Source organism: Platichthys flesus, chromosome 1 (genome assembly GCF_949316205.1).
Source record: "Platichthys flesus chromosome 1, fPlaFle2.1, whole genome shotgun sequence".
Lineage (NCBI taxonomy): Eukaryota > Metazoa > Chordata > Actinopteri > Pleuronectiformes > Pleuronectidae > Platichthys > Platichthys flesus.
This window is the reverse complement of record NC_084945.1, coordinates 10,801,961-10,828,279: the sequence shown is the minus strand read 5'-3', so window position 1 is coordinate 10,828,279 and position 26,319 is coordinate 10,801,961. Positions and strand designations below refer to the sequence as shown.

General features: G+C 38.9%; 2 protein-coding genes across 4 annotated transcripts in view; one reads left to right on the top strand and one right to left on the bottom strand.

The window, feature by feature from the left end:
- Window positions 1–190, bottom strand: part of mettl15 (methyltransferase 15, mitochondrial 12S rRNA N4-cytidine) — a 56,675-nt gene extending 56,485 nt beyond the window's left edge. For all 3 annotated transcript variants that reach the window (XM_062383029.1, XM_062383105.1, XM_062382867.1), the window contains exon 1: window positions 11–190. In XM_062383029.1, coding sequence (XP_062239013.1) covers window positions 11–175 — 165 coding nt within the window. In that variant the 5' untranslated portion in view covers window positions 176–190. The remainder of the gene's footprint in view (window positions 1–10) is intronic.
- kif18a (kinesin family member 18A) lies at window positions 174–24,468 on the top strand. Its single transcript, XM_062382750.1, has 18 exons — window positions 174–295; window positions 1,557–1,902; window positions 3,798–3,955; window positions 4,212–4,316; window positions 4,851–4,961; window positions 5,561–5,758; window positions 7,486–7,662; window positions 7,790–7,864; window positions 7,986–8,086; window positions 11,454–11,616; window positions 12,052–12,216; window positions 13,076–13,197; window positions 13,309–13,592; window positions 14,556–14,612; window positions 19,090–19,471; window positions 22,062–22,154; window positions 22,343–22,437; window positions 23,669–24,468. The coding sequence occupies exons 2-18, from the start codon at window positions 1,587–1,589 to the stop codon at window positions 23,803–23,805; spliced, it is 2,739 nt and encodes a 912-aa protein (XP_062238734.1). The 5' UTR covers window positions 174–295; window positions 1,557–1,586; the 3' UTR covers window positions 23,806–24,468.
- The last annotated feature ends 1,851 nt before the right edge of the window (window positions 24,469–26,319 follow it).

Genomic DNA, 26,319 nt, shown 5'->3' with positions numbered 1-26,319 from the left:
TGGAGCTTACCGTAGGGGACCGGGGGCCGTAGCTCCGCCTTCCATCGCGGCAGCATGGCAGCCGCGTACGCGTCACCGTGACCTCGCCCCGTGACCAGCGGCTCGCAGCCAATCCACTGCGACAGAGGAAGAGGGCTTGTTTTTTGAATTTATTGGCGCTTGCCGTGTTCTCCATGACGCTCTGTCCGCGCTGCTAGCGGCTGTATTGTTTTTAATGCGAACACACAATCGTTGTTTTTCACCATTGAGTATTACCGTGGCAATGAAACGGGAGATAACGGCTGCTGGTAAAGAGGTAAGTCGTGTTTACGTGTAACACTCAGAGACCGTGTAGCCGACATGAACACAACAATGCTAACTCACCGTTGGACTTTGTATGAGGGCTAAGCTAGCAGGCGTTAGCCGACCCGTCCTCCACGGTAACACATCCACCATTTCTTCTCCATATCGCTGTTTTACACGACTTGACAACTTCATCCTCCACAGCAGCTTTGTCTTGGTCTTCCCTGAATTGTTGTTATGTTCACACAGAGCTACATCCACCGTTTCTATTAATATCCATATAATGCTACGTTTCCATTCCTTTGTATTGTGATACGCTTCCTCAAAATATAGCATGGAATTGTTTGTATGGTTGGTTTCAAACTTTCGGTTTTGTTTGTGAAATGCATGTAGACTCAATGTGTTTGGACACTGTTGGGCTGCACAGCAAAGATTTGTGATGACACCACGAAGCTGGGCTCCATATTCAATTGCTTCGCCTTTAAAAAAAAAAAACCGTTGTATTGCATCATTCAAGTATTTACCCTGTGCTAATAGATTAAATGGCACTTTTAAACAGTTGTGGTTTAATCTTCTTTATGTGCTGTGAATGACAGATACCTGATAAACAGCTAAACATTTCTCAAATCTGAGGTAGATCCATTGTGTGTTAAATCTCCACACTGTGCTTGCACTATTCATAAGTATTATATTGACGTATAAACATTTGTTATGTTTCTATTGATGAAAATGTAATCACAGGAATGATTAATGTTGTTTTATTGCTCTACTACAGGATCATGTTTATCTGTTACTGTGACAACCAGGTTGTGAGGAAGGGCATAGATAGATTTTATATGATTATTTAGTTTAAGTTGAGTTGATTTTTGAGCCAACTGAGATGATAAATTATTATCTGTTTACTCTTTAATCTAAGTGAAATTTCGGGTGAGATAAACCGCCTCAAAGCAGCTATAGCGTTAGTGCTTCAGTTTCCCTGTTATGAGTAGAAATAAAGCTTGTGAATCATCGTTGCAGAAATACAACACATAAACATTGCACTCCCAGTCTTTGCCTGTTCACACTTTAGTGGGTACACCTGTTTAAAAAACAAGGCAATTTAATGCAAGCTGAAAGATTAGGTTTTCTTCTCTATACTTCCAAAATGATGGATGGATTGAAATTTTGATTAACATTACAGTATTCCACTGATGTAACCAGAATATTGTTTAAACATAACTTTGGTGTTCTCAATTTGAAATGTAAGCTAAGCCTTTGTTTTTGCTCTTTTGCAGCAACATTGAAGTCGATTCAGAGTGACCAGGATGGCAAGTGACGTGTGTAGCCATGTCAAGGTGGTCATTCGGGTGAGGCCAACCAATGACCGCGAGAAGGGAGAGAACTGCCGAAATGTGGTCCAGGTGGTTGATAACCACATGCTCGTCTTTGACCCCAAAGAACAGGACATATCATGTTTTGGGGCTCAAAGACTACGAAACAGAAACATCAACAAGAGGGCCAACAAGGACCTGAAGTTTGTTTTTGACCATGTGTTCGACGAGAACTCTACTCAGGACGACATATTTCAGAGCACCACTAAAGGAATATTGGATGGTGTGATGAATGGATTCAATTGCACAGGTAACACATTGATAAATACAGTTGGTGCATTGAACACCGCTTACAGATCTGATGTTAAAGTTTCCCTTGAGTGATATGATCACAGGTTGACGGCTCTTAGTACAGGTGTGAATGCTTCCAAGATGTTTTGAAGACACATTTTCGATCCGACCACATCCGTAGGTGGTCTGATGTGCATCTGGCCACATTTCTTGAGCATTGCAAACACAAATGCGTCCCAGGCCCCCGTTGAAGGACTGCCAACTCAAATAACATCTTTTGACCTGCTGCAATTTCATAATGAATATGCAAATATATTTACTATTTCCCATAGATTGAATTGATTATCTCTACCACTACATTAACTCTGACTGGAACAATTTTTTATCCAAATGTGTTAAATGTTAATTAATTGTAAACCTCAAGGAAGAACATTGATTTGCTCAGCCCATCCTGAATCCACTAGCTCCATCTCTCTCTCTTACACCAACACATTGACAACAGACCCATCTGTATAGTCAGAATGGCTAAAATCAACATAATTTGGTCTTTGCAAACACAAATGACGTAAGTGTTGATTTGCATATAGAGCAGGGAAGCGAGATCTGATCACAAGTGGTCACTGGAGACTCATCCAGGATGCATTCTAATGCCAGGTGTGAGCTGACGTACTTGGAGCTGTCCACTTCTGATCAGATCTCACGGGACAGATGTTAATACCAGGTCTGAACACAGCCAAAGCTGCAGCACGCTGCCAAGCTTGTTGGCAAAGTGTTTGGCAGCACTGTTTGCTAACAAGTTCCCCTTGTGAACCTTATTAAATGTGATGATAGGTTAACAAAATCTGTTGTTGCAGGTAAAATGTTGCAGCTGCAATTAAAGCGCCAACTCTAATGTTGGCTTATGTGAAACTATTGCAATTAGCAACTGATAACTCTGTGTTAAGATAAGAGAATTACACCTCACTTCTTGCTTCTCTTTTATAGTTTTTTAAACACAAAGGGGTCATTGTAGGATTTTTTTCCCTTCATTTCTTCAGTTTCCTCCAAATACTTGTCACCTTACAATACTTTTGCATCATCTTACAACCCTTTTTGTGTTACCTTGATTAACCTTTCCTTTACCTTTTACATTACCTCACATTAAGATTTGCATTCCATCACAATATTTTTTGCCTGCCCCCTCATCCATAGGAACAGTTAAAGGAAATGCTCTGTAGACACATATGAGAGGAGAGATGATGTGACACTTCATGTTATGTGTTGCACATTACTCATTTTGTAACACAACAGCTGGAGCTGCTCCGTCTAAGTGTAGTGGGTGAAGCAGTGGCTGTGTTATGGTTATTGCTGCACTTGTATTTGTTTTGATGGTGCTATGGATGTTGTTCATTAGCTGTACTGTGACTACTCTTTGCTTTTCATAACAACATAAGCCAGGCAGCCAAAATCAAAGCCCAGTCATGTTGTTGAAGTGAGAAAATATAATTTTTTAAGTAAACATGAATAACACTTTTCATTTAGCAAAATTAACCCAGCTACCGATATGTCTGTAAGGGATTCATATCGGCCAATTTTTATTGGTCAATAACTAAATAAGTCCAGGTCTAGTGTGAGTTTAAAGCTTATTATTTAGGTTATGTTTGAGACAGTATTGCATAGTGTAGACCCACTTTTAAATTCAAGCTGATTTTAAAATATAATTGCATCATAATCTCGCACTAGCCAGCATTATCACAGCAAGCAATTTTCATTCAACTTATGACTCAGAAATCAACTATTTGTTGCTTTAATTGCTCACATTTCTTGTTTTCAAATCAGTTTGTGGTTGTATTCAATTCAAAGCAAGTTTAATGTTCTGGTTAGTATTGATATGTGTGAATTTGTCTTTTAATTTACACATTTTTTTAATTATAGTGTTTGCCTATGGTGCTACTGGAGCAGGAAAGACCCACACCATGTTAGGCTCGCAAAATAACCCTGGGGTCATGTACCGCACCATGAAGGAGCTGTTCAAACGCATGGATGATGCCAAGGAGGAGAAGGAGTTTGCTGTTGCATTCTCATATCTTGAGGTGAATATTTGAGTGTGTTTTTTTTTCTGTTTGGTTCTTTTTCTTCTCTGTATTAGAGCATCACCCTCCACTTTTGTGTTAGACTTTAACTGAGGTCTGCAGCAGTTATACGTTGTTTTAATAGCTTTATTTATTTTTAGATAGCTTGTGTGTTTACTCAATCCTTTACAGAGCCTTAACTTAGCAATTTGTGTCCTGAGTAATTTCTTGGGGTGTTTTTAATGAATTTGCTGTTGTATTTTTTGTTCGTTTACAGGTTTACAATGAACAGATCCGAGACCTGTTGGCTAATGTAGGCCCTCTTGCAGTTAGAGACGATGGTACTAAGGGAGTGGTTGTTCAGGGCCTTACATTGCATCAGGTCAGTAGTAACATGCATCGCACACACTGCTTGATCATAGGGTTTATTCACTGTAAATACTGTTGTTGCTACAAAATCAATATATCACAGGCACTCTGTCACTTTTGCAACTTATGATGTAGTTTTTAAACTAGAAAAATGTTTGTCTCATCAAGAAAGACAAGCACCAATGTTTAAAAATGCATGTCATGTGTTCAGACAAGAAAGGAGATGGTATTCAGGAAGCAAAAGTTCTCTAGCGATTGTCTTTCTCTTAATAAATTAAGGTTGTGTGAACTTTTTGAACTGAAACTTGACCTTTGTGGTGGCAGCAATTATGCAGGTGGTCTGTAAGATGCTGGCTGTTTCCTCAAGTAACAGAGAAATTGATCAAATCTGTCAAAGTTACGCCTAAAAGAACATCCAATTACTGTTCTACACAAGTCGGTTACCTTTACAATTACTTTCTTTTTGCTATTCTGTTGATGGTGTTTTTTTCGGGTGTGCTGTGATGGTTCCTTTCACTGACTCACACCATCTATTCTCTTTTTACAGCCTAAAACTGCAGAGCATATTCTTGAGGCTTTGGATTCTGGCAATCGAAACAGAACACAGCACCCCACTGATATGAATGCCACCTCTTCTCGGTCCCATGCTGTGTTTCAGGTATTTCAATACCGTCCTAAAGAAATCATGGTGTCATGAAATAAAACACAGGAGAGAATAAACTTGCATTCAAATGCTTGACTGCAAACTATTCATATATTCGGCTTAAAGATAATTAGTATTTAAATTATCCCAACTTGAAACCCTTTAAAATATATGAATTTGAGGGGGGAAAGTTTGTGAAAATTAACAAAGCTAAACATGGTCCCTTTACACTGGTTCTATTTAAATGTTTCGTGCAACAATACAAATTGAATGTGTTTTGATATCCTTTTCCTTAGCATAAGTAAAACGTCTACCTGTCTGTCTACTCTTCAGCTCATGAGTATATCTTTGTCTCTATCCTCAAGCTTACTCAATATTATTATTTTGTTGTGCTTTGTAAGAAAAGGCAGACGCCACATAGTCTGCCATCATAGCACGATTGAGAAGTGTTCACGTATTCAAGCCCCTCTCTTTTTAAGTGTTATCTGTGAGCCTGAATAACCCTTGAAAATGCCTTGAATTTGATGCTTGAGGAGCTGTGGGAACGTTGTCTAACAATGCATCACAGTTCTGAACTTTGAATTGTCTTTAATTGACTGTTGTTCTTTTTCCAGATATATTTGAGACAGCAGGACAAAATTGCCAGCCTCAACCCAAACGCCTGTGTTGCCAAGATGAGCCTGATTGATCTGGCAGGCTCCGAGAGGGCCAGTGCCACCAACACCAAAGGGGCACGTATGCGGGAAGGTGCTAACATCAATCGCTCACTCCTTGCCCTTGGAAATGTTATCAACGCCCTTGCTGACCCAAAAGTGAGTTTATGGAAACCTACATATGCTTTATAAACCGGGTTCAGAGATGGACACTGATTGCATTGCAAACAAAGTGCTCAAGTACAGTGAATGTGCAGAGTTTTACACGGATCACAAATTCTTAGCTGAGTAAAAGATATATTTTTCTATATAACATTTTTATGTCAGTAGTTGTTCAGCAAACCCTCAGCGAACAGGTGGATTTCCATCATGGTTTTAAGACTATTATGGTTATAGGTTTAGGACATGATTCACTGACCTCCATATAAAACAGAGCGCCTGGGAAGTTGAGAGTCAACTCAGTATTTGGGTCTTAATTCATTCCAGTTGCATACATTAACCTGTCAAGCAGTCTTCTCATTTTACAAACCACTCTCAAGGGATGAGGCGCATGCAAGGCCACATGCATTTAGAAAGTGCTTTGCAAATGTACCACAGCCATGTTGAAATGTGATCCTTCCTCAACAGGTTACTGCATTCTTGGGTTTAAACTCTGCTCTTTCATACACACTGTCCACTTGTTATTGTTTTACCCTTCTCACTCTTTGAGTGTTGCAGTCTTGGAATAGTTTGATCTGTTCTGGCTACAAGGCCAACCACTGATCCCCAGTGCTCCCCCACCCAATCCACATGGTTATTGGTGGTCCAGTGAACACTGTTGGCAGACAAGGAATTCATGTAGTGACCATTGTTTACGGGAAAGAATGTCCCCACTTGTGTCTGGGCTGACATGCCTTTCGATGAGTGAGGAGAAAGTCTGCTCCTTCTGTCTGCGCTGTTCAGTATGTCATCCTCATGCTATGCTGCAGAGGGTTTTGTTGAAAGTGGTTTGCCTTAGGCGATGTCCAAGCCAATGCAGATACATTTTACAACACATCTCTTCCCTTTGTTGATCTTCCATCGACACCATGGTTTCTCACCCTCAAAAATGGGCACTCTGAAAATGTTGGATAAAGTGGACACATTCGATTTTGTCCCTAATCATCAAATCTGTATCTACCACACAGTAAAATTGAACATGGTTATAGTAACTGTTCAAATGCGGCCCATCGGGCCTGGTACGAACAAAAATGTTGAAATTATATTCAGTATCGGGTCAGGTTTGATCACGTTAGCTTGGCTAGCTACGTGATTCTTTTTTTTACATTCCAATTGCCTGTAGCTTAGGAAAACCCCAGGCTTAGGGTGGGAGTTAAAACACAAATATAAGAATGATTGTCGGGTTTGTTTCCTCTCATGCTCGGACTAGTTTGGACAAAAAAAATTGCAGCACTGTAGAGTACTTATTTTGGCTGTAGAGGTGGGGGAAATTCTCAATTCTTATATGCATGATATGGACAACTCTGCATCAATGCCGAGACAGAACACAGAACGATTTTTTGGGATGTTCCACCGCTGTATAATTATGACCACCATTGCCTCAGGGCCAGGACAAACAAACATTTAAGGTCCGGTCGTCTTTTTACCGGGTCAGAGTTTCCGGTCAGCAGGGGAGTGTTTTCCCTCCACTCTCCTGCTGACCTGCTCTCACTTTTACACTTTAACAATAATTACAGACACTAATCAGAAGTTATTAGGACCTTATTAAGTACCTCTCAGAGTTTATGAGGCACATATTTTAACAATTTCCCATAATTTGTGTACACTTCAATTTAACCTAAATCGTTAAAAAAAGTATTATTATATTATATTCTGTGGCTAATGTCCATTGTTCTCATTTGTTTCAGAGCAGGAAAGCTCACATACCGTACAGGGACAGCAAGCTGACACGGATACTGAAGGACTCCCTGGGAGGCAACTGCAGAACAGTCATGATTGCCAATGTTGGCCCCTCATCCAAGTCATATGATGACACCCACAACACACTTAAATATGCCAACAGGGCCAAGGAGATAAAGTCATCGGTTAGTATTGAGGTTGTTGTATTGTAATATAGTTGTCAACTGTAATAATACTGATGTGAATCATGGACTGTAAATTTATGAATTTCTCTTAAACCATGACATCTTTCTCTTTATCATTACCTATCAGCTCAAGAGTAATGTTGTAAGCCTGGACAGTCACATTGGCCAGTATGCAGTGATATGTGAGAAGCAGCGGCAAGAGGTAATATGAAACAACCAATATTCATTGCCTAGTAAAACAAATCCACAAAACCCAGTGGAAAGTTTTTATACTTAATATTCATTTCTGACTTTTTATTTCTTTGTATTTTTCATTTCGAAAGATTCTCCAGTTGAAGAAAAAACTAAAAGAATACGAAGAGAACAACATGGTGCCTGGGACTTCCAACACAATCTCTTCTCAGAAACCAGCTGAGCTCAAAGGGTAAGTGAACACATGAGTGTGAACCAGAGTGTAGCTTGTGACAGTGGTTGTGTCTTTATTCAAACCAGTTAAATTGTAAACAGTGTAATAGGAATATTAATGTCTACAATACAGAGACGCTCATGTGCTTACACCCTGACAGTGGCAGCAAAACTGTTTTATATGGCAGATTTTTACAGGGCTCTTATGAAAAAACCATGCAGGGAAAATCATTTAAGTCTTGGGTGTTGATTCTCAATGGGATAGGCAGTACTGTCATCACTATGAAATTGCATTTAGTTCTTATATTAAGTGTTTATAACAAACATATGCCTTTTAATAAAGAAACAAGAGCTCAGCATTGTTATTGATTCACACAAACATGTACAGTATGCCAGTAAAATGTCATTAAATAGTAAAGAACACACGACTTGAGCATCTGATACATGATGACATCCATTCCACGTTTTTTATAAATGCATATTAATTAATATAGAGGGTGGTTGTTGCTGGAAAGTCTGTTGGTCAGTAGTTGTTGTTCATTGCTTTGCTAGATCATGTTATTGCCTCTTTCCATACTTTTATCTCGGGTCTATGACGAAATCTAAAAATACTTTATGAAATGAACTCCGCTCCCTGCCCACTGTCTCCATTTCTTCCTGGAGGGTTCCAATGGCATTCCCAGTCCAAATAGATATATAATCCCTTCAGTGTTCTCCGGGTCTGCCTCTGGGTCTACTACCAGCTGAACATGCCTGAAATACCTCCGCAGGGAGGCATCTTTGGTGCATCCTTATCAAACACCCCTACTTCCTCGACTGGTCCATAACTGCTTTCAGACATGCATTGAACTGCTCAGTTCCTCTGTATTTTATCCGGAGTAGGTGCATATGTGAACGCAAATTCAGAGGGAGAAACTTTGCTGTTTCTACAGACTTTGTCCCCCCGACCATAAAGTCCGTAGAAATCCAGGAGAAGTCGATGTGTGAACATGTGACGAGCAAAAAAGCAAAACATCAGCTGGTGAAGTGACTCATCTGAAGGACCAGCAGTTCTACTTCAGTTTCTGTCTGGATCTCTGAATATCTCACTGTGTCCCTAAAGCCCCTTTCTCAACGGACAAAAACTACTGATGGAAAACCTGTTCAGACATGTCATTAACATCCTACCTGAGAAATCCAATTACAAGTGGACATCTCCAAGTTTGTCTGTTCACACCACTTATGATCGGATCTCACTTAGCCTCTATACTTGCACATAATCCTAATTTCTAGTCTGAGTTTACAAATTAGTCTGATGTCCAAGTGCCGGTTCAAGCGCGAGACAGAGATGGAGGAAGAAGTCAGGAGGGGCTGAGTGAATGAATGGCCCAGAGCACATTTGTGTTCACAAAGGGAAAAAAGATTAGGGCCACATACGTAAAACCACCTCCAGATCTCAAGACGCATTGAGAACACAGAAGGAATTTATTGCTGACCACTTTTGATCAGATTATCCAGGCTTTTTCTCTTCAGTGCGAAAGGGTAGAATCTGCATTTTCTTCCTTGGTCACATGACTCTGCAGTAGTCAAGGGTATACACAGGCTGACAACACCAAACTTATTTTTTGACAGCCAACGTTCCCAGAGTGGACTTTCAGCAAAATGCAGCAAATTGCTAATACAAGCTTGTGTTCAGCTCACTAAATCCCTAGTTTACCAGATTGCTTTCTTGTTTGTTTAACTGCTGTTTGTTTTACTTTCATTGAGTTGTTGTCCCATGAAATCAGTGCTTGGACCTTCAAGAAGGAAACTGCTATTAGCTAGAAAACTGAATATTTAGCAATGACCTCATGCTGCATTGGTGGATATAACAAAAGTTCCATCAAAAACTCATCATAAATGTTTTCTATCGGAATCCCATCTTTCTGTCAAAATAAATGGCCATTTTCGCCAAAGCTGATTGCCCATTGGTTTCCACTAATAGATGATCTATATCGGTCTACTCTGCTGCTGGAATGTTTTCCTTCAGTTTCATACCGTTTCATGGGGTGTCAGAGAGTGCAAGAGGTTCTTTCTGCATGATTTCACGCTTTTATTTGTTAGTGTTATTGTTTTGGAAGTAAAACTGTAAAATTCTTTTAGAGCCTAATTAGCTATTAGAACATTGATATTAAACTGTAAATAGGTGTGTGTGTTGGTGGGACTGGGTGATATGGCTGGTAATTGATATTGCAGTATTTGCACGGCTCACTGTTTATCACCCTGGCAAATGGCTCTTCTTTTTTATTTTTTAAATGATTTCCAATTCAGTTAATTATCAGATTTTGCGCTATATTCCAAACAGTGGGTCAAAGACAAGAAATGTCAATTTAATCTCAACTATCCCTTATCCTTATTATCCTTAAGTATGTCTTTATCAATCAACATTTTAATAATGACCGGTTTTTAGCACCTACACTTTAATTTCAAATCATGTATATAAATTGAAATTGTATATATGCATTCTGTAACATCAATAAGATCAACCAAATCCTATCCAGGCGTCTTAAAAACATACTATTGCATCTGTTGGGGTATTTGGGTTGGGGCGGGGGACATGGAAAAGCTGAATGAGTCTCACTCCCACACATTTCATTCACTGGCATCAGAATTCACAACTTGCACAGTGAGAGGCTCTGAATAGAGGCTGCACGTGTCTCACACTATTAAAAATTCAGCAGTCTAGCAAGGCCACAACGTCTCCTACGTCACTGGAGTTACATTGAAGAGTGCAGTCACATTTCAGAGACGGCTCTCTGGTCTTATTTACCTGCATTTCTCTCCTGTCTCTCCTCCGGTTCTATCTCAGCTAGATATCCGCTTGCATTCAATCTGGAAATTACCTCAACTCTGTCACAATAGATAACATAGTGAGCAAGTGGTTTATAAGAATTCCTGGCACAGTAATTAATTAAATTTGCTCTTCACATGTGGCACAGCAACATCTTATCACATCTAGCTTGAATCCCTGTGATGTTCTATTGGATTGCACTTTGAGAGGTGCTTCTCCTATTTTGCCCCCCTCATGTATGCGCATCAGAGAGGACAGCAAAAAACACTTCTCAGTATATTTGGTCCAAAACAATACAAGTGCAAGGCTAAAAATTATCATTGATGAATGAATGAATGCCTTTGACCGCAACAGCATTATATTGCGAAGATAATGTAATGGACTACATTGAACCACGCATATGTGAGTTACAAATGCATACTGACCTATTTGTCCACCTTTTTTATTGTCATGATGTCTGACAGCCAAATATAATCTTTTAGACAATTTGTATAGCATGAAAAATGTAAATTCCCTAATACAACCCTTTAAAGGAAAAATAGTGTAATTTTCTCTGTCTCTCTCTCCCACTCTCTAGGGTGTCAGAAGCTCTGCAGCAAATCTTCTCTAGTCGGACCCAAATCAGGAGAGAACAGCTGGATCTGGAGAGGCAACTGAAGGAGAACGAGCTGCGCCAGCGCTACAGCGAGGAGGACAACCTGCAGGTCCAAACTTTCTGTGCCAAAGAAAAGACGGAGAAGGTAGCTGATGCTTACACTGCTCTCCACAGATTCCATCAACCCTGCAGAAAAGCAGCTGCTGAGTCATCATTTCACATCTCTGTTCTCTACAGTTGGGTTAGCCTCTCATTTATGCCACTACAGGAAAGGGTCACTGCTCCCCATGTCCTGGCTGTTCTCTCCTGTTTGAGCATTAGGGCCCAATGCCACTTGAAGTAGAAAAAGTGAATCCTCAAAAATCCTGGTCCCAAACTCTGCAGAACGGTCCACTCTTATCCACAATAAACCAAAGTGTGGGAGTTTTACTGAGAGTTGTAATGAATCTGTGCTGCTAGACTCAAGCCTGGTTGTCATACAAGCTGTGATTATTGTGATTTAATAGTATGCAATACTAATATTATATAGTCCATTCATAATATTACTTAAGTGCCCTTTTTTTTGTATTGCTTTCACTAGGCCACTTGTAAGCATGAGCGGAAGATTGCCAGCTTACGCACTCAGCAGGAACACATTTGCAAGCGTCTGAGGGAGTCAGAAACACGTTTCCAGGAAAACGACGGCTGGCTTCATCGTGTCGAGAATGAGATGAAGTTGGTGAAGTTGAATGACCAGACTTCAGAGGTAAGTAGATCCTATCGACTCTTTCACATCGGCCTGAAAGACTTGTGTTTTTGTTGTGACAGTACATTGACATTTGAACTTTTCATCTTATAACAATTACATGCAGAAGTTATTTTAAATTCTATTTAAATTTCTAATTAATTTACCTAACTGACATTGTTGTGGCCACACTTACACAGGTTCATAAATTATTGTAAGACTGTGGACAACAGATCTAGAGAAGGGAACAGTGAGTAAAGCTAGATGCTTAATTACATAACTTGTAGACAGGATGAAACTAGAGTTGATGTTAGAAGACAAATCAGCCTAATTAGATCAAGAGAAAAACGTTTCAGTGTCAGTTACTTCAAAACTCATTGCTTGTCCTTTGTTTTTGTTTGTTTGTTTTTGGAAGTAGGCTGTGTCTCTACTGAAGTCGTGACTGTCTTTGTTTTCTTCCCATCTGTTCACCCAGTAATTAGAACCGTGCTCATTTTATTTCTCCAGCTCACTCATGGATCACTGAAGAGAATAAATCAATACCATTTACTCATCCCTCACACAGCAGCCAGTTACCTAAAACCATGTCCATGTTATTTTTTCTTCTTTATCCTTTCTTCCAGGAACTGACCCAGAACTATGACGCACCCACCGGTCAAATGTTCTCTCTGCTGTTGTTTCATGGTTTCTTTACGTCAGAGTTTTTTTTTTTTTCTCCCCTCCCTTACCCTGAGCACACAGCTTGTCTGATGAAACAGCGATGAAAACAGAGCTTAACACCTTACCTCTACTATCCTGACCCCCGACAATTATTTAGTTTCCTCTAATTCAATATGCTGATATAATTAAATATCTGACCTGACTTCTTCTGTTTCTTTAGGTGTTAGAGAAGGAACTACATTGCCACAGATTGGAGCTGCAGGTAAATGACCTCCAACAACACATCAAGCAGATCGTGGCGCTCACTACACTGCAGGATCTGGAGAACAAGAGGATTCAGAAGTAGGTTGACAAAACCTAGAATCAATTCCCATTAGATTAAGTTAATTAATGCTATTTTGCAGGTGAATGAACTAAACAACATCTCAATATAATATTTCTGTTGTGTTTCAGAATGATGGAAATCTTGTTGCCCGCATACAGTAGGCACTACTCTGCGTTGCAGGGGTCTGGGCTGGTCACTGCAGCAGATGAGATGGCGAACGACGAACTGGAGCACCTTGTGTTGAGGGAGAGGGGCGTGGTCTGGGCAGACCTGGAGGGGGTGGGGCAGAAAGGTGAAAGGACTGGAGTGGAAACACAGAAGAAAAATGAGATGGGAAGCATTGGGCTCCACGGCGAGATGGCACCCATCCTGTCTTTCTCAAATTTGAAATACCACCAGAGTAGCCCCTGCAGTAAGTCATCACCGTTCTCCAATTTATTTTACTGTTTGTGTTTATTTAGCAGGCATTTAAAAGATTTGGGGGGGGTAATTACATAATCATTTAATGCTGCAAGATTAGGGTTTAGCTCAAAGTATCAGAAGAAGTGAAAAAAGTCTCACAGTCCCAGTGCCCACTTTAATGTTTCCTATTTTGTTTGACCAATAATGCGCCCACTTGTGCTTACATTAGCATGTATTTGAATTCTAGATAAATAAAGGGAAACCTAACCTCATAAAAAGATTCAAACAGAACAGAACTATGTTACTGTGAAAAAAATAAAGAGAACGGATACTTTTTTTGGGAGGCATGTTCCCCAAGTAACTACATATCAATTATTTTCAATTCTTACCCCTCTTGCTCTCAGAATGTATGAAAGAGAGAGAGATTTTTTATGAGAGAAAATGTCACTTGGCCGTTCTTTTCTCTCATAGGCAAAATCCAGGAACTTTTTTTCCCACATTCATCTTTAACTTTTCAAATTTCAAGGTCAGATGTATATTTTGGGTCCAATGCGATTATACAATGTGCAGTTACTTTTGAACTGTCATCTCTGCATGACCAAGCAGCAGCAGTTCACTCATGTCATATAAGCCAAGACATATAGTGGAGCACGAGCCAAAGCTGGCCAGCAATACTCAAGTACTGTGATGGTGTCAACAACAGCGGTTTCTCTCCGTCAATGCTGGCTTGCTTTAAATCACATCACATATACTAGTTTCAATTAAATTTGTTGTCATTTATACAAAGTATTAAATGACTATGGGATGAACGAAAGGATTTGACATTGGGGAATTTAAATCTCCACTTGACCGATAAAACATTGTCATAATTTAACATTTACTAATAAGGGCTACAGAAGCTTTTCTAGGTCTAGTGATTTTTTGATGAGATGCTAATGTTGCTCCTCCTTGACTCTCATTACGATTTTTTCAGGTGCAGAGGGGCAGGCAAAAAGAGCATCAATTTGCAAAGCGGCTCCATCCCCAAAAGGTAAAACTGCTCTCCTCTGCCCCCCCATCTTGCTGACATCCTGTAGTCATTAATCTATACCCCCTGTTAATTCCTCCCACCCCTCAATCATTCACTTATTTTCTATCACCCTTTCACCTTTCACTCACTCCATCCTTCACACTCACACAAACATACTTCAAGAGACAATGCTGCGATTTTATTAAAGCTGAGCACACGGATCAAATTTGTTTTTAATGTGAAATATAAATTTCTAACGGTTTTGTGTAAGCCTAAAATTTCACTTTGCTGTTTTGCTTTTTATTTGCTGAACACGTTTGTATCCTTTTTGCTAAAACGACTTCTTCAGAGCAGTAAAGTACACAATAAAAATCCGACATGTAATATAATTGATTTATAGCTCTGCTGCAGACATTCTGTCCCGGCCAAAACTTGAATAATAAAATTATGTGAATACTCACAACCGGTTTAAGAGAGGGAAAACTGTGCATGTGGAACCTTTGGGGAAATATAATACATAAGCCTTTGTGAAATATTGCAGTTCAAATTGGCTGTAATGATATTTACTGCAGGTGGTCTAGATTTCCCTGAAACATATTGTGGGAAATATAACTTTTGAAGAAAATACTTCTTCCAGATGACTGGTTCCTTGAATGGGAATTAAATATGAAAGCACCAGGGAATTTGTCACCACTGCTATTAAGTTTCCTCACAACTTATTTTGATAAGTCAACTCTGATCGAGTATTTAATTATGATAAGAAGCCCTACTTTTTCTGTATCGTCAGTCCTACCCATCTTTGTACCCTACAAGTCAAGCCAGTTGTTTTAATAGTTTGTTTTGTTCCATTCCTTTATTTGTTGTTATTCAACCATAATTGTGCTTTTCTTTGCAAATTTGTTTGTGGTCAGTTAATCACAAGAGGCAAAACCTTATCACACTTGTAATAGTGTGGTGATAATTTTATGTTTATAACTTGATTTTAAATGCAGAATTTGACTAAAAACTCTGGATCTGCTATTTGAAAAATCTCATTAATATTTTTGATACAATCGAATAGTATTTATATTAATAACCATTAGCATTAGCATTTTTCTATTGATTAATGACTTAAATATTTTGTTGCAATCCAAAACCATCCTTAAACAAAGTGCTTTGCACAAAGATTTATGTACAGCACAATATTATAAAAAATAAATAAATAAAAGTAGTGGAAAGATTACAAAATCGTCACAGCTAATTCAGAATTAACACCTTATATAAATATTTCTTTGCCCAGGCACGGATTCCATCTTGATGTGACATACATTTTAGTTTTAAAGGCTTAACGTTAGCTTTACACTAATTATAATTTATGTGTAATCAGTGTCATGTATTCAGTCTTTAAATAGCTGTTTTTGCATTACTTTTTTAGCTTCAGGTTCATCTCTCTAATAAATCATAACTCCTGTGCATCCCTTCTCAATTATGCATTCACTGACTCACACCTGCATCCTTGAAAACCACCCTGTCCATCTTAACTACAGTCTGGAGCTACAGCTTAGTACATGTTGTCCAGCATAATCACCATTGCTCAATTAATGATTCTGAGTTATGTAGGGAAACAGCACGGATGTTTTAATAAATACGGTTTTAACTTAGCATTCAGACAAACTGCTCTGATCTTATCCTGGTGCTGTTTGTTAGTCCTTTACTGCCTCTTCAGCTCTTAATGGTAGTCACTGCAGCATGTTAAGAGAAATGGCTCCACCCTGCAGCTTGCCAAGCCAATCAAATTTCATCGCTTTTAGAGAGGGTTGGGGTTTTGAAAAAGCATTAACTCTTTGTGGACTGCTTAATAATGGCAAACCACACAAAAGGGATCTATTTGAAGGACCATTTCTTCATTCCACAACTCATTGTTGATTATCACATGTCCACACATGCATTTATAAATAGCTCCCAGATTTTTCATTCAGCTTTCTCCCACGGCCCCCTCCTTACATTTATTTTTATATTCCTATTCAATCCCCCACCCTTACCTCTCTCGTTTCTATTTTTTCTCCCATAGATTTTTTTCTGTCTCTTCTGCTTGAAATGTCTGTTAGCCTGGCTTTTTCCTTTTCCTCTTTTCCTCCTTTTTTCTGTCTGTCTAGCATCTAACCCTCCCAATCCCTCTTGAGCTTCATTCATGAAAACGCAGATCCACAGCAGGGCAGGAAAAAACGTCAACAGACGTAAAGTCCCCTGCTCCACCAACCAGAAAAGGCGCACTATAAAAAACTGGCAGCAGCAACCAGGCGACCCTAATTCAGTGCAGCCTCCAACAGAAATAGCAACTCATGCATGTATTAATCCCCTACAAGCCAAAAATATGTGATAGAAGGATCTCTGCTGCCATTTATTGCTAGGGACAACTCCTCTGCCACAGAAAAAAAGCTATTTATCACTCTACATCCTGTCCAACCCACATTTTCTAAATATTGCATTTGGCTAATGTCCAAATCAGTCTTTTACTCTTCTATTAAGTGTTCTCACTTCGTTTACGTGCTGGCATTTTCCCTTTTTAGTCCCATTCATAACCCCACACCTCTGCAGGAAATGCCACACGTGTAATCGTGTTCCTAATGCGATGCAGACACCACGGTTTAACCCCGTTCTGCTCTGCAGCTGTCGCTTTTAAATGAAGACCTAGCAAAAGCACTCACTGGATATAATTTCACATATCAATCAATATGTATAATTTGGCACTTCTCTTTTTAGTGTAAAATTAATAAGGAGTTCATTATCCTTTCAACGAAATGACATACTTTAAATGCAACATTACGTTGTTCGTCTTGCCAGTGTTGTAGATATCTTATAAAAGTAAGGTGGTATTCACTTGCTAACAAACCTTTAAAAGCTGGTTGCAAACTCATTTTGGGGCTTGGCTAGTTCTCTCATTAAATGTTTATACAACTAATAATTTAATGAATAGAAGGACAATTGCACTTCTGATTGTGCCTTTGACTCGGTGGAGAACAGCCTGTTCTAGGGTGGTCAGAGTGATGGAACGTTTTATGGTTAACAGTGGTCATTTTCACAACATTAAATTCTAGTGCAAACTCTTGGACGGGTTTGACTTTTTATCACAGTCTCAAAGTAGCACAGAAAAAATAAGTAATATCTTAATTGAGAGAATGCATAAATGTTTTCTCCCTCAGACCCCGTCCCCTTGTCCTTCACAAATGGTTTAATTTACAACCACTGTTATGTGCACGAATAAAAATGTATCAAACCTCAAAAGTTCCTGGCTAGTCATAGCTATAGTTACAGCTATTAAATGGTGACCTACTGTTGGAAAGCAGTGCAAGAGAAAGTAAAAACAGAGTCCAACAAAATAATGAACATAGCCACAAAAGAACATGAAAGGAACTTGCTGTGTTGGGTCCCAGTAATGCAGTTAAATCTCACAGAACTAGTGGCTTATATTGGCACGTATAACTGCACATAAATACATTTTCTTCTTTAAACAACATCCTTTATAAAAAACAAACATCTAGACTGATAGATAAATCTCTCAAGTACTGGTTTCTTGATAAAATGCAGTACTTCCATTTCCAGTTCCATTGTGGCTTAGAAAACTTGTGTCAGGAGGGGCTTCAGTTTTTAATTACCTTGTACTGTGCAAAACAAATCCAAGCCTACTGATCACACTGTAACTTAAGGGCATGATCCATCTCATTTCTCTGGCATGACGTATTTTTAAATTGCACTGTTTAGCCTGAAGCTGGCACATTTTACTGATTGAGAACGAGAAACAGAATGATTATGGGAGCGATGCGGCCCGCTTCCTTTATAAAGTGGATTGATGTCGTCCTACCTTTAAGACAATGAATGGATAAGTGTTTTTTAAAGCTTGCTTGTTACAGATACAAATCAGGCTGGAAATGATGGAAAATTATGACTTGATGATTGGACCAAGTATAAAGGACGTCAAAGACAAAGTCTGACCACAGGTCTGCTGACAGTACCATGAAACATAAGGATTACGCCGGCTAATTCATTTACTCATTGTCTAAAGTAAGCTGAGGTGTCAATAGGGCAAAAACCATATCAATAGGTGCACAATAAAAATGATATACTGTATATAAGGATATAAAGCTTATGCATTGTATAAGCACAGTGAGGAGGTATAACAGGGATTGACGGTGCCAGGCATAAGCAACAGACCCAAACTTTTAACAGATTTAAATGCAGATAGTGTGTGGTACATCACCGCTGTGAGAAAAGCACAGAACAGACACAAATACAGAAATCTCAAATGTCCAAAACGGTTGTAGCTTTGGCAGACAAGTTTATTTTAATGCCGGATTCCCACCACAGAGACGCTAATTGAGAACATACTGTATGTCCTCCGGTTTATGGCGAAAACTCTCCTCATTACAACGCTCATTCTTCAAAGGTTTTAGTTTTTTGGACAGTTGGGTTAAACTTAAATTAATTTAACCCATTAACTTTTGACGGTTTTGATTTTTAGGTAGAGGACATCAGGCCGACATGAAACAAGAACCACATCCCAGAATGCCCATCAGGAGAAATCTGTCTGCGTCACTGCCACCACAGAGCCCTCAGTCCGCTGCCAAGGTCCAAGTGTTTGAGGAGGGCATGTTTCCGCTCCAGTGCACACCAGAACCTGCTCGAAAAACTGTTGAGGCGCTGCCGCTGAGCTCTTCCACTGATATGGATCCCAACATGACCTTCGAAGTTCTGGACAACGATGATCAGACTGCAAATAATGCAACCATCATAATAAGCGTTGGAAGTCCCGGCCAACCATCCAGGTCCATTGACTTCTCGGGTCACAGCCGACTACAGCAGCCTCCTAAGGCCAATGAGGCGACACAGATTGCATCTAAAAGGTCAGAAAATGTCTTTATTTTCTCTATGAATTCAGGGGATTAGTCTCATTTTAAAGCAACACTTTTAGATGTTTCTGAGCTTTATCATTTAAAATCCCTTAACTGGATATGTTCAACTACCATTTTCCTTCCCCCCATTCCTAACCCTGTGTTCACATGTGTAGAGATTCCAAATAAAATTTGGAAATAAAAATATAATTTACTTGTACTATTTTGACTGGTCCAAAAATAGAGCCCAAAGCGAAACACTTAGCAAAACGGAAGTCTTTGACCTAAAACCTCCGTCCGACACACTTCTCATGATCTCAGAATATATTTGATCCCCACTAAAGTCAGTTATATAACCGTACATGTCTGTTATCAGGCTGGCCTATAATGTGGATTACAGTTCTCTTGACTCTACAGAGTTCATTGGTTCTCTTGCTGCTCCATATGGTGCAGCCTTTCTTTTTTTTTACATTGAATGCATTGCTACATGGGCATACTGCCTACTGCACTCCTGTGGTTACGCCACAACTTACTGCTACAGAACTGTATATTTCTTACTGCATAAACAGAAAAGTCCATACAAAACATCCATGGTAACTGAGAACACTTTGGGAAATGGCATAGAAAATACTGCTGTCACAACAAAAAACTGATTTAACACCACAATTTAGCTGCAGACATAGATTGTGATATGGTGAGTTCAGGGAGGAAAAACTGTAACAGATGCCACAATCTATCAGAACCAACTGTCTCGCTTTCTTGTCCAGAAAACAAAGTATCTCAACATGCACTTTTCAGCACTGGAGAGTTAACCTGGGAGAGCGATGCAGAACGATCAGTGAGCAAGATAAGCATGATTACAGTTTGAGACAAAGCCTTTCTTGGATGTTTTCCAAACGTAATTACTAATTGATGTAGTACTCATGTTTTTGTATTTCTTAGGTTTATATCTACTTCTTATCATTTTCTCTGGGCTGCACTTGTACAGACAAAGGAATAAGAGAGAAATGTTAAAGTAGGAACATTTAAGTGGCATAAAAAATCCCTACAGAAAATGTGTTGTTATCGGCTGTTTGCTTTTAGATGTCAGAGACTAACATATGTCACTAAATAAATTGAACCACTACTCCTTCTAAAAGGAATGATTACAAAAAAAAAGCACAATGATTGAAGGTTTGCGTGTTAATGCCTTTTTGAATCTGGACAGCTCCTGTCCCACACATTTTAATTAAACATTGCTCCCTGAAAGCAACAAAACTTTTCCCTGGCTGCCGATGCAAAGTTTCAATGTTTCTTGTGTGAAAGTCTTGTTGGTGACTAAACCATTCAGAAGTGGTAAATCCCCTAAACGGTATTCAAAACAAGACAGACACTGCAGTTCAAATAGTATTATTCTCACCAGTGGCATATTTCCAGACTGGAACACTGGGTCAAGAGGTTTAAGTCATCTGAGCAGCTCCTTGGTGTCTTCAGCTGGAAGTGGGAAACAAAACAGGGAGCATTTGGAGCTACTGCAGCAAAATGGCTTTGTGTTGGTGATTGACGTTCCAAGCAGAAGAGGCTTCACATTAAGACGTTGAGTGTGGATCATTTTATTTGTTGGACAATATCTGTGCTACCCCATGAACATTCAGGACATGTTTTCCTCAGAGACTAAAGCTCTGGGATAATCAGACTTTATGAGAGCATCTGGTTGATAAGCTGGTCTGCAACAGACAAGTCAAATCCCAAAGGGAAACTCTTGTATCAAGACAAAACAAAACCTTTTGTAATTATTAAGACCAACACACAGGATATTGTAGAGGGCCCTGTGAAGAAGTGGGTGAATTTAGAGTAAGAGACATTTTACCCTGGCTAATGTAGAAAATACATTTTTAAAACTGCAAGGTGGTTGAGTGGCAGTTCCCTGGGCAGAGTTCAAGCTAAGTGCAGCAGACAGGGACAGCAAAAGCAGAACAAGTTTACGGTGGTGAGCAGGGAGACTAGGGCCAAAAACTCCAGTAAAACAAATGTATAGACCTGCGGAGGGTTAATTACATATGGTGATTTCAGGTTATACAGATTTCACCACGTTTTTCCAAACAATCCATTACTCTGTGTTTTTAGATGCCACCTTCAGCTCATAGGACTCCATCACATGTTTGGTCTTGAAATTGCTGGTGCTGTGTGACTGTCCTGCAATAGAATGTGTTCACATTGGGTTTGGCTTTCGTGCTTAAACCTGTCCACTTTCTGTTCTTTCTAACAGTGATTTAAACATCAAGAAGTATGAAGCTGCTAAATGATTTTTTACCTAATAACTGATAATTCAGGGAGACACCTTATGCAACTTGTCAAATCCATAAACAAGACAACCTATGCAAGCACACTAAAACACGTCAAATTCATCTGAGAGACATAACATTTTTCATAACCAAATTTCTAAATGTCAGTCTACTGTAATGAGGAATCTAATACTAAAAGAGTTCAATACATGTAGCTTTCGCAATAGAACAGAAACAAAATGCTATAGGAAAAATCTGTTTATTGTTGTTTTTTTAACATGTTATTTTTGAAAACGTTAGTGGTAAATGTCGTGGTAACATGAACCTCTGCTCCATAGACAGCATATTCCATCTTTACAAGATATCCGACGAGTCAAGCCGACCTACATGGCATTGACGTCTGCTGCGCAAGGAAAGCGTAGATTTAATCGGTAAGTTTCCCTTAATTCATGCAAATAAGGTCTTTGAAGGTGCTGGTAGTGGATTATAAATTTTACGGCTACAAAATATAAAAGATTACCAACAATAATAGCTATATCTAGTTGATGTCAGATGACAATGAACTTTGGTTGCTGGTTTAACGTTTTCTATTTTCCCTCTCTTTTATTCAATGAAACAGCATCGGAGAAGAGATCACTCAGGGATCTGCACCAAAGCGTATAAAGAAAGACCCGTCGGTGACCCAGAGACCACTCAGAGTGCATCGGTTTGCTGGTAAGTGTCGACACAGGAAAAGTGACCTGAAGAATACATCCTCACACAGTGTTGATAATAAAATAGAGATTTTAATTTTTTATTATTGCGACCATAATGATGTTTTTTATGTGTCATAATCCATAATGTAAAATGCTTTTAATTCATCACTTTGTGAGATTAAAAGTTTAATGTATTTTTTAATCTAAAATTTGAAAATCAAATAAATATCTTAAAAATGCAGTCATACCTTTTGTTTTTTGACCATCTATCCACCCTCAAACTATAAAAACGTGAAAACGCACTTTTAAAAACATTGCAAAAAAATTGTTACAAATTTTAAAACTGATAACTCTGATAAACACATTAAAACCCTTTGCTGTGGCACCTCATCCTTTTGGCTTTAACTGTCCATGAGATGTGCATGGAAGTTGATCAGAGCTCACAGGTGTTAAACTGAATTTACTAGCCATGGAAGAGCACTGTATAAGCTGCCATAAGTCACACTGCATTACAGGACAAACATCAAGCCATACAGTCCAAGGAACTCTGTCTCCAGACGAGTTCCAGAGGTACAGCTATTTAATTTGCGTAGAGACATTTGTAATCCATCAAAAGCAGATTAAAGAATTTGTTGCCACTTTTAGAGATGATACCATAGTGTAAATAGCAGTATCGTCTGCATAATGGTTTATGTTAGATAGATAGATAGATAGATAGATAGATGGATACTTTATTAATCCCGTGGGAAATTTGTTGCCACTTTTAGGGATGATACCATAGTGTAAACAGCAGTATCGTCTGCATAATGGTTTATGTTTCCTTTTTTCCAAATTCTACAGCAAGTCTATAGAAAATAAAATTGGTCCCAAAATTGATCCTTGGGGAACACCTGCCTTTACAATTAAAGATAGAGTTGTAATTTTCTCTGGACACACAAAGTTCTTCCGGTAAATTAATCACAGAAATGCTAAAGCCCAAACGTTTCAGACTTTGGAGAAAAAGACCATGATCGACTAAATCAAATGTTTTAAGACTCAATAACTACTGAAATAATGGTGTGAATACTTCATTTTTATGACATTGGCAAAAAAAACAAACAAGTTTTCACGCTGTAATCGTGGATTAAAGAGTGTAGACTGATGAGTCAAGATGCAAATTGTGTTCATTTACAATTACAGTCACAACATAAAGTGTGCAAAAGGTGAAGGGGTCTGACTATTTTCTGAGGATGTTTGGTGTCTGTCCTCAGGTTCAGAAGAAAACAAGCCGGGTAGAGTTATGAGGAGCGTTTCTGAGGGAAATCTCCACCTCCTCGAGCCTCAGAAATCCAGGTCCCTTTTCTACAGAACTTCCCAACAGATAAAAAAAGTGGCCAAGCGGATGTAAAGCAACATGGTCGAACTTTTCAAACTCAGCTTTTATGGACACTCCCAAGTCTCTCCACCCCTATTCCATCCAAATGAATCGCCTCTAGTCCTTTTCTCTGAAAACCTAAAGAAGCCGTCTATTGTGTAGGTTTCTCCAACATATAATTACTAACACAGTAACATGGAATGTGTAAGTTGTATTGTTTTCTTACTCTTAACTTCAGCATCACACCACAGTAAAATGTTATTACACTGTATATAAATGTATAGTTGTTGTCATCTGTTTTTTGCAGTCTTTTATTTCTAAGCCTACCCATAGATTTTAAGATATCATTTTAAATACTCATGTACAGACTGCGAGAAATAAAAAATGTCCTGTGGATTCCGGATGTTTTACTTTTCCTTACCTAATGCAGCTATTCACTTTAGCAGTGAGCCGCCTTGTAGGTAACGATATTTCACAGGGCAGCTATTATCAGAAGTAGACTGTACATGACTTCAAATGCAGGTATGGCTGAAAAAAAAAGAAGGAATCAGCTTTGCACTGAGAAGTTTGTGTTTTTATTTGTCATTGTATTTTTATTCTTGTACAGTTGCACAACATGGGGGTTATTGATAATCCATAATGAAACTGGTTGTAACTGAATCAATGTTTTCAACAAATAAATCCACTTTTAGTTGCTGTAAGTGTTATTGTGGTCTTAAATGAAGTTTGCATTTCAAGATGTGCCAACACTAAACATAAGTAGCGTCAGGACAGGCTCGGGGAAGATGAAAAAACCGAGTCAAAAAGTAAAGTTCCTTTTATGACTCACTGTGGCTTGAAGCACATCTCACATTGATCACTTTCTAGTTTTCTTATGAAAAAGGCGAACATTTGATCTGTATTGAGGAGATAATGGTAAACTCTTAGGTGTAGAGATTGGTATGGAGACATCCAACATTCAGTCCTGCAGCGGGTGCTGTCATGACCTCAAAACCTCAAAGACTCACATTAAGAAAAAATAAAAATTAGTATTTTCATCTCTTGCTTAGTCATTAGGTGGGTTTAAATATTAATGACTCATATTTATGTATTATTCAAATTTTATCTTACTAATGTATAAATTAACAAATACTGGGAAAAGGTCTGGCTTTGGTAAAATGTCACAAACTGTGGTTCCATGAACAGGGTTTTCACAGTGTCTTAAAAAGTATAACATTTCATCTGAATTTCAGGCCTTAAGTCTTATCTATCGGTAGGTCCTATTTATGTCTACCTTCAATTAACACTTCTTCTGTCAAACAAATGTATTTGTTTGTTATTGTTGTGGGAGCATGTGTTGTTTTTTCCCCTTGTGTTGTTTATGGTTTTATTGTTGTAGCTTTTTGTTTTGTGAACGTGGGTTATTTATATTGATAAATTTAAATAAAATAAAACTGGTAACTGAAAGCTTACAAACACCCTGGTCGCGATTGATCATAGTACACCCAGCTTATCTGTGGGAAAGACTATGGATACCTACAGTCTCTCTGTCATGTTTCCGGGGTAAACAAGGTCATTGTTGGAAAGTAAGTAATTGATCCAATATTCCTTTATATCTGTCGTACTTGACTTATGTCTTGAATTTCAATCATTATTGTCTTTAAAACCTTGGGGGGGGGGGGGGGTTCAAGAAATGACAAACGACAGTTAAAGCAATAATTGTATTTCATTTAACAAACTGGTCCAGTCACCACACAGTGTACTCATTAAAACACAACAAACTAAATAATCAACATATGACAGTTTCTCTAATACATTATTGTTTTTGGTGAAAACAAGAACTAGTGTTTTTGTCGGGAGGTGGAGGCGGCCCCCCCCGCTGTTCTCTATGCAGGAAAAACCCATCTGGAAAACAAGAGCCACTTACTCCTTCTTTTCATGAATCAGCTTCTCATGATTATTGAAATGTCAAGCTCCTGCACTCCGAGTCATCGTATGCAAATGCAACGTAAACACTGACAATTCAAATGTAAGAAGAAATATAATAACGATATCCATAAATGGTGTTAAACAACATCACGCCACTTTAAGAACCATTCCTGACTGACTGTGTTGTCAGTGAAGGGTTACTGCTCAACTGATGTGGATTTAGGGAAACGTTAGAGATCTTGTTGTGATGGGTTCACACAGGAAAACTGCGTTCCTGTAAACATGTTGACGTTCTCACCCATGAGTATTCAGTAGTACTATATTTTACTCAATAGTCATGGGTCACACCACGCCCATCAGAGATCGATAAAAAAACCTAATTGATCCTGTGGGAAATTCAGGGGACGACAAGATTCAAACCCACACTGGAGCATTGTTTACACAAAGCTTAACCAGCTCCTCTGAGCTACCCTCGATTGATCACGGCCTTTATTACGATCTGAACTGCACACCTGGGATGTTTGGTGACGGCATCTTCTATGGTCGTGACGATGTGGTGACAAAATCTGTCCATAGAACAAACACCCTCCGAAGCACTGAGCACCCACCTCCGGGGTAGTTCCTGCTACAGTGGGTGTC

Bases quoted from the DNA above. Each gene is read 5' to 3' on its own strand.
- kif18a (XM_062382750.1), top strand. From the start codon at position 1,587: ATGGCAAGTGACGTGTGTAGCCATGTCAAGGTGGTCATTCGGGTGAGG. The intron at 1,903-3,797 runs GTAACACATTGA...TTTTAATTATAG, and splicing joins GAATGGATTCAATTGCACAG to TGTTTGCCTATGGTGCTACT. The intron at 4,962-5,560 runs GTATTTCAATAC...TTCTTTTTCCAG, and splicing joins GGTCCCATGCTGTGTTTCAG to ATATATTTGAGACAGCAGGA.